Genomic DNA, 13339 nt, shown 5'->3' with positions numbered 1-13339 from the left:
TTGAAAAATGGACAAAGGATATGAACAGACATTTCACAAAAGAAGACATACAGATAGCAAATCAGCACGTGAAAATATATTCAACATCATATAATATTAGACTGTTGAAGCAGCAATGAGATACCACTGTATACCCATAGAATGACTAAATAAATAAATAAATAATGGCTAACATCCAAAAATACTGGCAAGGATGTGCAAAAGTAAGGACTCTTACTCAGTGCTGGAGTGAATGACACATGGGAGAATCTGAAAGAGAGCTTGGCGTTTTCTTAAAGAAAACTGTAGCTTCATACATCTCAGCAGTTGTCATTAACAAGGTGAAAAGTTACATCTGCTCAGACTGACACACCGCTGTTCACAGCAACCCCATGTGTCTTATAACACAATAGAACCTACCACAATGTCCTTGGGCAGGTGAATGTTTAAGCAAACCTGCTGCACCCCTGCCACTGACTAGATTATTGCATGATAGAGGAAACATAAGAAGAAAACCAAAGGACATAAAGGAACCTTGATTGCATGTTGCTAAGTGGGAAAAAAAAGTCTTTGATGGCTACAAATCTTTTGATTGCAATGACATCACGTTATGGGAGATGCAGAACTTAACACAGACATTATTAGTAGGTAGTCTGCTAATAAATGAAGAAATAAAAGAATTTGGTGAGTTAGCACTTGGCACAGGAGGGTATATACCAGCTTAGTAGGAAAAAAGATTCCAGTCTAGCTAAAGAATTATCCCCCTGGATGGTGAATAGAGTCACTCTCCTGCAGACAGAGCCAAAGGTAGCTCACTACCGTGAGTCTGTTCTCGGGACCCAAATGCCTGATTAATCCACATCCCTGATGATCAGTTCTGTGTGTGTCACCCAGGCCTGATCGGAAAGCAAAAGTTCTCCCTGCACCTTGTACACATCATCATTAACTCAGATTCTGCCGTTATTAACTTGTGTTCTCCTAAGAAATATTCATGTGGCCTGCATTTGAATAATTGTTGAAATTATATATTCTTGTGTGATGTGATAAATGCTAATCACCTAGCTGTAATGTACATTCTGGGTTTTTTTTATTATTATTACATTGCATTATGTGACAGTTTTCTAGGCACTGGGATTCCCCCTCCCCCTCCCCCAACCCTTCCCCTATGCTGGATTCCTCCACCTCGCTGCATTGCCACAGTTCAAGTTCAGTTGAGATTCTTTCATTGCAAGCATATACCAAGCATAGAGTCCAGCATCTTATTGTCCAGATAAGTTCAACGGTTTCTTGTGGAGACCATCTTGTAATGTACATTCTATTACGAGTAGAAATGTATAGTTTAGCAGGAAATGTGTGACATTTTGAATATTTGGTTGAGTTATCACTGCTATTTACCAAGATTATGGGAAAAAAAAGACCTCATATCATTTCTCCATCCCTAGGATGGTACTGTGTGAATACTGTTATCAGTTATTATTAATAATAGCTATCTTTGACTCAGCACTTATACTCTGACAGATCTATTTTAAATCTCAGTTAAAAATCACTGCAAGTTTGAATGTTTTCACAAAGAAAAAATTCAGTGGTTAGACAGGTGGGGATGAATAAGTAAAGCATAGGGAAAATCTGTATGGTATATTTGCATTTATTAAAATCATACAGCCATGTAGCTGAAAGAGTGAAGCCTACACTTGTGGAGTTATCACTAATGTAATAGTCACAACAAACATACCACACTAATACGAGATGTTGTCGATAAAGGACACTGAGAAGTCAAGGGGAGAGAGTTATTTAGAAGAACACCATACTATCCACTTTAATGTTAGTTTAAGTTTATGGAAAGTGCTTTAAAAAGTAGAGACAAAACATTGCAATTATGAAGTCACTGTAATTCATCACATTAACAGAATACAAAGGAAAAATCATGTGATTAACTCAGCAGATGTGGGAAAAATCATTTGACAAAACTCGCCCCTATTTATGATACAAAGTTGGCACTTAATTCATAACAGGCAGGAGGGCCCGGTGTGGTAGTCTAGTAGCTAAAGTCCTCACCTTGCCTTGCATGTTCCGGGATCCCATATGGATGCTGGTTTGTGTCCATTTCCTATCCAGCTCCCTGCTTGTGGCCTGGGAAAGTAGTGGAGGACGGCCCAAAGCCTTGGGACCCTACACCCATGTGGGAGACCCAGGGAAAGCTCCTGGCTCCTTGCTTCCGGTTGGCTCTGGCTGTAGCAGCCTATTCCTCCTGCTCTCTCTTTATCTGATTTTCCAATAAAAATAAATAATAAATCTTTAAAAAAAATTTAAAGTCTAAGTGGCGCAGCTGGAACTTGAACCAGTGCCCATTTGGGATCTTAGCATCTCAGGTAGTTATCTTACCTACTATGCCACGGCACCAGCCCCAACAGCCTATTTTTCTATTGAAAGGAAACAGAACATGCTCCCCAACAAACCCTGAATAATATGCAAATGGTGACAGTGTAAAAAGGCATAAAGGTGACTGCTCAGGAATACAGACTTAGAACAGCCGTGCTCTGCTGCTTTCCCAGGTCATAGGCAGGTCACTGGAATGGAAATGGAGCAACCGGGACACGAGCTGGTGCTCTTGTGGGATACTGGCTCCACAGGAGAAGAATTAGGCTGCTCTGACACAACTCCAGCCCAGCTGCTCCCTGCTGATACACTTGTAAAAACAGTGGAAGGTGGCCCAAGTGCTTGGGGCCCTGCAACCACATGGGAAGCTCCTGGTTTCAGCCTGGCCCAGCCCCAGTTGGTGCAGCCATTTGGGCAGTCAACCACTAGGGCTGACCATTTTTGGTCCCTGTGACTTCATTCTGGGAGCCTGCCTGAGACGTGCTAATGCAGTTATGCTTGGTGTCCTTGATCCCAGGACCTCACCCTCTCCCACCATACACACATAGCATCCAGGTTCCTTTTAAATAGATCTTCTCTAGATGAGTGTTGATACTTTACACAGTGTATATGCTGAATAGGTGTAATACTGTATTGTTTAGGGAATAAGGAGCAGGAAGTAGGTTTATACATGTTTAACAAAGATGCATTTTTTAAACACATATTTTTGGTTTGTAGTTGGTCAAATCCATGGATGCAGAACCCACCAATATAGATGCCAGGTATACTGTGCCGGGAGGGAAGAGCGAGGAGAGAGCCCTTAATGAGGCTCTTCAAAGCTGTTGCTTTCAAACTCATCACTTTGTGCACATTTGATTGGCCAACATGGGCCCCAAAGGCAAACCCCCAATCAGGAGAATCAGCCATTGCATCCTTCCTGCCAGAAGCCCTGAAATCATGTAGCAGTAGGCAGAGATGCATAATCAACTTACCTGCACCATAGTGAGTCATTTGACACAATAATGCATTCCTCTACATTTGATCACTCTAAGTTAAACTTGAAAAAGATTTAAATGTTTAAAAAATAAACTGACTAATCTCCAGAGACATTGCGCTGTGTGTTTTCACATTGAAGTTTCTACGAGCTGTATTCCCTTTTTGCCTGGCGTTGTGCAGAAGTAGGTATTTTCTCATAACCTTGCGGTTAGCGATGTTCCCGGATGCAACCAGCCCGGTCGCGGCTTGCAGAGGTGATAGACCCCAAGAGAAACAATATCACCTTCCAGTCAGTTGGTGTTGACCCATCCCTCCAGGGCAGAACAGCAAAAGCCTCCAGGACCAGGGAGAGTCTGGCATCCCTCCAGGCATGGAGCATCCCCAGCAAAGTGAACCTCTGTCAGTCTTTGACAACAAAAGCTGACAGTCAATATTGGACACTGCGGGCCTCCTGTGGTCCTTCAGGCCTTGATTTCATCCTGCACTCTGTGGCCGGATGCCCCACGTATGTTCTGGCTGAGGGTGATGGGCAGGCCCAGAGTTTGCTCGTGGTAGTTGATGACAGTGTGGCTCCAATTTTTTTTTTCCTTTGTAATGAACAACAATAATAATTTTATCAGAGGGAGAACAGACAGGATCATAGAGTGAGTGCTTAGAAATTTGTGACTAACCCTGTGTATGTTGAGGAAGAATCTTCTGTTGGAAAATATCCACATTACATTCTAAATCTGCTGCTGGAGAAGTTTTTCAGTAGTTGAGTGTTTTGAGAAGTATTTGGGGCATGCAAAAACTAGAAACACCACAGACTGCATTTGTGACACTCCCTCCCCTACCTGCCAGCTCCCAGTGAAGCAGCTTTTAGAAACAAGTGATAAAAGTTTAAACATGAGATAAGTAGAGTATTTGAAAGCGTTGGAATGAAGTGCCTCATTGCTTATGCACCGCCAGTCTGTGTATAGTGTTCAATGGTAGCTGTATGCTCTTATGATGTTGGTTGGGGATTTGAGATATGTGGTTCCTGTTTTCACATTTATTCATTAAATGAGTGCAAGCATGAATGAGCACCTTGAAGAGCTACTTTCTCCACACACTCTTGAGAAATTTGACTGTGACAAGCTGTAGTTGCATGGCGTCAATTCCTCTTCCAACAGGTTGTGAATTCCCCGAGCTTAGGGCTAATGCCTTACTTCTTATACAAGCTGAGATGCCGTGACATCTTCATAGTCAGGCAGCATTAACCATGTAATCCAAGATATTGATTGGCATGACTGTAGAGCCATGTATAAAGGAAATGATTAATTGCATCGTACAAAGCCAGTCAGTGTTAGTTAACACGGCTGAAAATGGGAAGTTAGCTCTGTCACTAGAACTCCCCAAAAATAAGAGTGATGCTTCTGCCACTTCTTGTTTATGCAGGTATTTTCAAATATCAGGTGGGATTCATGGGGCAAAGCAGCTTTTGCAAACAGCCACAGTAAAGACTATCCCTTGATCAGACAGGCTTTCCACGCTGGGTTTTCCTTTCAGTTTTAGCCCAGCTTCTCCGAATCAGTGAAGTTTTAACTCTGTTTATTTGATTCTTTACAATCTTCATATTAGAAAAAGAAATGTTGGAAAGTTGGCACTAAAAGGACAGCTTTGACATGAAAGGTAATACTTTCGGGTTTTTTCCTCATTTTCATTTGGGTCTGGTTTAGTTCTTGTAATGCAGTGTGGTGAAATGTGTCTTTCATGTTGATATCACACTTAGATCGATAAAATTAAAACCCAGCCGCAAAACGGGACTGTGGCCAGCCCGTATTCCACTAACTGGGAAATGGACGGTTACAGGGAGATCTCAGTCTCGGTTTTCAAAGTGGGTTGTGGCCGAACAGGCAGTTGGTGGCAGCTGGCTCTGTGGGTTTGAACAGTGGGTTAGTTGTATGCAGAGGGGACAAGAGTCGTTTAGAGCAGGAAGACACATTCCTTTATGCAACCCCAAACAAGTCTGCATAGAGCAGGCTTTCTCCCCCAAGGGAAGCCCTTTTGACTTTGGACTTGGGAACTCGGAAGCAGTGCACCGAGCATTGACGCTGTTGACATAGAACTACACAGAATGTAAAGCTCTTCCGCTCACGCCTGTTTTGGCCTTTTCTCTTTTCTGTTTAATTCAGCACATGTTGATCCCCTATAGGTAATTCAGAAATTAGTTACTACCGGAAACCTCGCAGCTTGGATTGGCAACTGGCGTGTAATAAATACCCCACAGATATAGCTGCACTGCTCATGTTAACAGAAGAGAAGCCAGCAGTAGACAGTATTAATGTTGATACCAAGAGTGGTGCCATAATGACGCTTCGAAAACTTTGTGGAAATTGGAATTAAAAGGTGCTTGTTTTGTTGGAAAAAGAATTGACATCATAAGCATAAGAGGCCTTCAAAGAGTTCATGATAAATACAGATTATTAAAAAAAATGCATAGATTTAAAATTTTTTTGCATTGCACTTGCCTTTTAACTTCATTTTTTATGAACTTTTGAAAGTGCCCTTATTCATATACACATTCGTGATTATACATAGTCTGATTAAACAGATATGGGATTCGGAATGATAAACAGCGTTGTCCCTCATAACTTCATAAAGGAGTGACATTTGAGATAACATTGAAAGATTTTGAATAAGGGGAAATTGAAAGAGGCTCAACTTTGGCTCGTTTCACAAAAATTCAGATGTAAATGTTTGGAAATATTTCTGTGTATAAAATTAGATTATCTTGACAGAAAATAGCAGATTAGTCACTTTGTGCCTGGAAAGAGTGTGTGAGGTGTTTAAATTTGAGAAAAAAATAGATATTTTCACAGGAGTAATTGTGTTTTGTCTTTTTAACTAGATTATAGCTAGTTGATAGATAATACGTAATCCATGTTTGAATGCCCTACTGCGCCTACAACTGAAAGAGATGGCAAATGGTTCTGTAATGGTGGCTTTCTAGAATAAGCTGTTTTGGGAACATATTAGTAAAAGCAGACAGAGTAAATGAAGATGCAGCATTGTGACACAGTGGGTTAAGCCACCACCTGCAGCTCTAGCATTCCATAGAAGAGCTAGCTGCTCCGCTTCTGATCCAGCTGCCTGTCAACGCAAGGTAAACAATGCAAGGTGGCCCACGTTCCTGGCTCCTGCAACCCACATGACAGACCCAGGTAGTCAGCATGGCAGTCCCAGGCCTTTGCAGCCAATTGAAGAATGAAGCAGTAGATAGAAGATAACCCTCTCTTTGTCTTCTCTCTCTCTCTCTCTCTCTCTCTCTCTCTCTCTCTGTGATTCTGCCTTCCAAATACGTAACTGCTTTAAAACACACAGAGTAAGTGAGCGCCTGCAGGTGCAATGCAGTTGAAAGGGTCTGCACATTGAATTATTGTGGATTAGCAACATGATTCCACCTAACATTTCTCAGAAAATTGAGACCTCTGGTTCTCTATGAAATATGTTACTGCTTTCTTAAAGTTGTTTTTTTTTTACTTTTTTTCAAAACTGCAAATTGAATTTTGATGAAATGTCATCAGTCACAGGACTTTTAGATAAGAATGAAGTTTGACTCTGCCATATTCTGCTCATGGATCATTCAACACATCTGTCTTATTAAAAACAGCCTCAGTGACTTTCCTGGGTGTTCAGTGGTTCGTGAAACTGCAAAGCCCATGTGCTGAGGAGGTGTGGAAGGTGGAGCGGATGGACAGCAGGCTGCAGGGAATTCAGAGCTGGTTCCCTCGAACGATTTTACAGATGCAACCCTAGAGGAAGGAATAGGATTGTGGGATTGTGCGAAGGCAGAGTTGAATTTTTTAAGGACAGTGGCTTTCAGATTTTAAGGACAAATTGTAGAATATCTGTACTTTTGGCTTTCTTTTAAATAGTCAAAAGGATTTGAATGTGTTTACACAGAATGTTCCTACAGGTGGACATTGACGAAACATAATTAAACTTGGTTCCTATTTGATTTCTTTTAACCTAGATGTGTGCAATGAAAGATTTCCTGTCTCCCAGCACTTCTATTACTAGTGACTTCATAATGAATAAATTAAACAAACATTTAGGAATTCTTTTTTTTTTAAAAGATTTATTTATTTATTGGAAAGTCAGATATACAGAGAGGAGGAGAGACAGAGAGGAAGATCCTCCGTCCAATGATTCACTCCCCAAGTGACCGCAATGGCTGATGCTATGCCAATCCAAAGCCAGGATCCAGGAACCTCCTCTGGGTCTCCTAAACAGGTGCAAGGTCCCAAGGCTTTGGGCCATCCTCGACTGCTTTCCCGGGCCACAGCAGGAAGCCGGATGGGAAGTGGAGCTGCCAGGATTAGAACCGGTGTCCATATGGGATCCTGGCTCGTTCAAGGCGAGGACTTCAGCACTAGGCCATGCCTTCGGGCCCAACATTTAGGAATTCTAAAGAAATGAGTTAGAAGTTTAATTTTTAATTTCTTTAAAAAGATTTATTTCTTTTTATTTGAGAGATCTTACAGAGAGAAGGGAAAGAGATAGGGAGGGAGATGATGATTTACTCCCCAAATGGCTGCAAATGGCTGCTGGAGCTGAGCCTGCCCGAAGTTAACACCAAGAGTTTCTTCCAAGTCTCTTACGAGGATACAGGGACCAGAAACTTGGGCCATCATTTGCTGCTTTCCCAGGCACGTTACTGTAGAATCAGAAGTAGAGTAGCTGGGACTCAAACCTCCACCCTTATGAAATTCTGACACAACAGGCAGAGGCTTAGTATACCGTGCCGTCATGCCAGCCCCATGAATGTCATTGAATTTTGTATTGAAAACTCAAACTGCTGTGATACAATCGTGTCTGTTTATTTAACAACCTTGATGTTACTCAATCACAAGTAGATTTCAGCCTTGAAGAAGAGAATGGTGTGTGAAGATTTAGTTTGCAGTGCTCACAGGAGTCTAACTCTGACCATGTGATCAGGCTTCCTAAAGCAAAGATGACGTTAACCACCTGTAAAACTGACTTGGTTACAGATAGAAGTTTCTCTAGGGATGATTAGTTGTGAAGTCTGCGAAACTGCCAGTTACTCCTGGTGTGATTACATTTGTTTCTCCACCTGAACCAAGGAGTGCTGGGGTTAAGCAAGACCCCAGTATTTGTCCTGTTAGCCACATCCATGTTTGACCAGTGAAGGAACCAACTGTCCCCAAAACAAGCATCAGAAAGCAATGAAACAACTAAAGTGCTTCCTGTGACCTGACACCTGCTTATGCCTAAGTGCTCACGTCTACTGAGTGCTCTTGTCTGCATTCCAGCTCCTTCCCTGAGTAGTCTCTTTATTAATTGGAAAAATATTCTGTGCAGAGCCTGCCCTGCAGAGAGTTCAGAGCCAGGCATCATAAGTTTCATGGACCCTGCCTCCAAGAAGCTCCTGAGAGGAGCAGGGATGGTTACAGAGCAGGCTGATCCTCTGCCCTCTGCTACTGGCATCCCATATGGGCACCAGCTAGTGTCCCAGCTGCTCCACTTTCAGTCTAGCTCCCTATTTATGCCTGGGAAGACAGCAGAGGGTGGCCCAAGTTTGGGGAACCCTGCACTCATGTGGGAGACCCACAAGAAGCTCCAGGCTCCCAGCTTCAGATCAGCTAGCTCTGGCTGTTGCAAGCTATTTGGGGAGTGAACCAATGAAGGGAAGACCTTTTTGTTCCTCTTTCTCTGTAAAACTCCACTTTTCAAATAGAAATGAATGAATCACCAGTTATGGTTAGAAAGGATACCTGCAGAGAAGAACAGTGCTGGAAGTGCCGGGGTGCTACAGTGTGTTTTAGGATCTCACAGAAGAGAAAAGGGATTTGGGAATCACTTCCAGTTGAGGCTAAAGAACAAAGTAACAGTGAATTTTTAAAATATTTGCTTGCTTTAAGTTTTGGGGTAACACTCAATATTTTTGGACTATAACTTTCTTCTTGTTTTTAAAAGTTCTGCTTTCAGGAATCACCATCCTAAAATGCCAGTGATCAAAGATTTTTAAATTCAAAATGTAGTTCAAGTAGGAGCAAGTATTAGTAAGGAAAGAAGTCCTGTCTACCACCACCTCAGGACCCTGTCTCTCCTCCGCAGGGTTTTGCTATTTTAAAATGAAAAAAAAAAATCTCATCTTTTCTTTTTCATTGGTTAAAGACAGGTTGAAGTAACAATTTGATTAGGGAGTTGTCATAAAATTTAGGCTGATTTTTACTGATAAAATCAGAGGTGAGTTTCATGTTAGTTCAAGCAGCTTTACTGTGCGGGCAAAAACAGAGACATGAAAATTAGCATATAGGAACTCAGCAGTTTTCCCACAACGGGCAGCACCATCCAGACAATTCCCTGCGACTCTTAAGGGAAAACAGCAAAGATCCTCATTGAGAAATATCCTCGATAGGCCATTTGAAGTAAAAAAAAAAAAAAAAAAAAGTTGACTTTGGACAAAAAGAAAGAACAGAAATTCAGTATTATTATAAGATACCATTAGAGGGAGGTCGTGGAATCTCCTTTTCTGGAAATGTTTTAAAACAAGACAAAACTTCATCTCTCAGAAAAAGCGTTGAAGTTCATTTCTGCCCAGAGGCAGGAAGATTAACTGGATTACGCCTGTGTGGTCTCTGGAGTCCTTGGAACGGCCCTTGAAATGCCGTAAATATTCCGCACTGCTGGCTGGAAGTACTGTTTCATGGCTGTTGCATTTGAAACTCGGTCAGTTGTTAAGACCAGAGTAGAAGTAAGAAAATTCAATTTGGAGACCAGGTTAACGATACAGGTTGTGTGTGTCCTATACAAGTATTCCTGAATCAGTTTTAAAAGCGTCAAAATTGAGTATGTGTAGTGCTGACACTATTCGGAGCAGAATTTAGTCTATTGAAGTCTGTGGCCTTGCACAGCCTCAGTGCCGTTAATCACTTGGTAAGAAACTATAAGACAACTGCTGAGACTGTTGCCGGCTTCAAAGATGAATTAGGCATGCCTCCTGCCTTTAAGGAATTTGGTGCACAAGTAGAGACAAAGCACAGATCATATACATGGTGGGTGAAAAATAGAAGAATTGAGATTGTAGCCCTAGGAAAGCTTAAACAATGTTGTGAAGTTTCAGAGAAGGAAAAGAAAATTCCTTTAGTCTTACCAAGGAATGCTTCCTGAAAGAAGAGTGTGTGGAACCCGGCCTTAAGAAGTGTAAAATGAGGGGAGAAATGAAGAGTTACTAAATGTGGGGGGAAACACAAGTTCTCCTGCAGCACAAAGGAATTAGTGACGTTGGGCTTGAAGGGCCTCGCTGCGGCCATCCTCAAAGGCCACACCACAGAGCCCTTGAGGATGATGAAGCATCGAAGGATTCTTGTCCATGGGAGGTGTGCACCTTGCTGCTTGAACTGCAGCAGAAAGAAAGGCCCCTAGTACAGCAAGGAGCCCAGGAAAGAGGCTGCTGAGTCATTGGCCAGAGTGCTAAGGAGTGTGCTCAGAAACACCAGCATTAAAGCATTGTAATTGTTCTCCAAAAATGGGTCTCTGCCCCAAAATAAGCTGGGGAAATTTTAAAAAGCTCAAGTTAAATAAGCTTCTTTTTAAAAATTTATGTATTTATTTATTTTAAAAATATTTATTTACGTATTTATTTGGAAGTGAAAGAGAAAGAGAAGGAGACGTTATCTGCCTGCTGATTCACTCCCCACATGGCCGTGATGGCTGGTTCTAATGGTTCAGAGCCAGGAGTCAAGAGCTTCCTCTAGGTCTCCTCCATGACAGGGACCCAAAGACTTGGACCATCTTCAGCTGCTTTTCCTAGGCCATTAGCAGGAAACTGGCTTGGAAGCAGAGAAACAAGGACACAGACTGGCACCCATGTGGGATGCCTGCATTACGGACAGTGGCTTTGCTTGCTATGCCACAGCACTGACCTCTAAGAATGAGTTGTTTGCTGGAGAACCTCTCAGAGTCTTCAGTATTGCAAATTGCACTGAAAATCTCAGATTATACTCCCATAGCCAACAGGTTTTAATTTTTTCCTATAGGCTTTGTTGTGAAGATACTGTCCTTTTGGAACACTATTTAGAGGGTATTTCTTTGTAGATTTGATAAGTTAAAACTCAAGCAGTGATAGTATGGATGGAACACTAATTAGATGGGGGTCTTAATGGAGAGACATCAGCTATTGCTGGTGTACGGTAGGCTTTCAGTAGCCGTATGGACAGTAAGACATGTGAGTGTGTACTGTGAACTTACCTGTTGTCACTTGGAGGAGATTGTGTACTGAAATAGGAGGGAGAAGATGTCAAAGGTTGGCAGGGCAGGGTAGTTTGGAGCTTCAGCTATGCCAGAAATGGACAGCTGGTTTAAATGAAAAATGGGTTACTTGTGAAGCCATAGGTGATTCAACCAGGTTCCAACAGGCAATGGGACTGCTGATTTGGAAGAAAAAGTCATTGCTTAAGTATCCTTGTTTTGTTTTAATCAGTTTAAGATGTCTGGTTATTTGAGTTCTGGATGAATAGTAATTTTCATATACAATTACTCTAATGCAAGGAGGTAACCATACATTTAGTTTGAAAGAAACGTCACAGTCAACAAAAGTATCTACTCAGTCTCTAGAGACTTTAAATCAGACCGTAGTGGGCATTCTTCCCGTTTCCCTAAGTGAATTGATTTATTTAGGCATTCTGATACAATTATACGAAGTTAACTAGTGTTTAAGTTTAGTGTTTTATTCTTTCATTCAGGTATTTGCCTTTGATTATTGCTTTTGGTCCATGGATGAATCTAACACTACAAAATATGCAGGTAAGTTGAGTCTCTGCACTGGTCGGGCCCCTGTCTCTTCTTCCATTAGGTCTAATGTCATGACCTGTTCTGGAGTCTCATTTCTCCTGTGCAGTTCATATACCTTCTGTCCAGTTCTAGGTAGGGTTCAGAATCTGACTGCCAGTTTCTAAGGAGTCTTGGCCATCTTCATTAACCTCACTAAGCTTCATTCCAGCTCTTCGTGTGTAAAGGAGGTCTGGAGGGATAAGGAGTGAGGCTGTTGGAGGAACCTCCTCTGGCCGGAAATGGCCACTGTTGTGTCTGTCACAGGAAGAAGATTTTCCTTGTCTTTCCTTGTTACTAACCCCTAGGGAAGCCCATGCTCTGTTGATGAAGCAAAGAATAAGATGCTTCGGTATCCAGAATCTCACCATGTCCTGCATGTCCTAAGCCATCATGGTCACATGAACTGGAATGACATGTTCTTTAGTGACCTGCTGGTCACCAAGACACTATGCCCATCCATGCAACACAAATGACAGAAAGTTCCTTTTTGCCATTCGAGGTGAACTTTGGGCCTCCCTGGGAGTCAGTCATAATGGCTTCCATTTCAGAGGGAAGTTTGTTTTAGTGGATGAAGCTGTTGTTTCCTTTTCTTCAGATTGTGTTCTAATTCTTAGTTAAGCTTTTGAAACATTTTTGTTTTAATTGACACAGGTTATTTATATTTGTTGTGTAAAGCATGATGGTTTAAACTATGCATGCATTGTGGAATGGCTAAACCAGGCTAATTAGCATTTGAATTGCCTCACATACTTTTTTTTTTGCTGGTGAGAACAAATCTACTCTCAGCAATTTTCAAGAATACAGCTTGCTACTTACTCTAGACACTCTGATATGATAGATATCTCAGACAAGAGATTTTGTCTCAGTGTTTTCTCCTTGTTGCTATGTGGGAAAACATTAGCTGAATGACTTCTTCGTTTAATTAAAAAATATAGCAAGGGTAACATATAAGTCTAAGAGATTTGGAGGTAAACTGAAGTTCTAGTGGCTCATTGATGATTTTTTCCTCACCACATAAAGAAAACTTGCTGAAAAGTTGACATTGGTTTTTTTTTTTTTTCGAAAGCTAACAGACATCATTCTTGCCACTTCAGGAACATATTTTATTAAAGTGAGTAAGTAGCTCTTAATGATAGTTATAATTAGTTTGTTTTTCATTGTCCCTTTGGGACCTTTGATGATGCGTTCTGTA

The 13339-nt window shown here is 41.6% G+C and overlaps 1 protein-coding gene across 3 annotated transcripts in view; it reads left to right on the top strand.

The window, feature by feature from the left end:
- The window catches only part of KIF13A (kinesin family member 13A), a 201365-nt gene that overhangs the window by 91153 nt on the left and 96873 nt on the right, over positions 1-13339 (top strand). For all 3 annotated transcript variants that reach the window (XM_040967711.1, XM_040967710.1, XM_040967709.1), the window contains exon 4: positions 12060-12120. In XM_040967711.1, the coding sequence (XP_040823645.1) occupies positions 12060-12120 (61 nt within the window). The remainder of the gene's footprint in view (positions 1-12059; positions 12121-13339) is intronic.

This window comes from Ochotona curzoniae, unplaced genomic scaffold (assembly GCF_017591425.1).
Source record: "Ochotona curzoniae isolate NIBS_2020 unplaced genomic scaffold, NIBS_Ocur_1.0 scaffold_461, whole genome shotgun sequence".
Classification (NCBI taxonomy): Eukaryota; Metazoa; Chordata; class Mammalia; order Lagomorpha; family Ochotonidae; genus Ochotona; species Ochotona curzoniae.
This window is presented reverse-complemented; position numbering and strand designations above follow the sequence as displayed.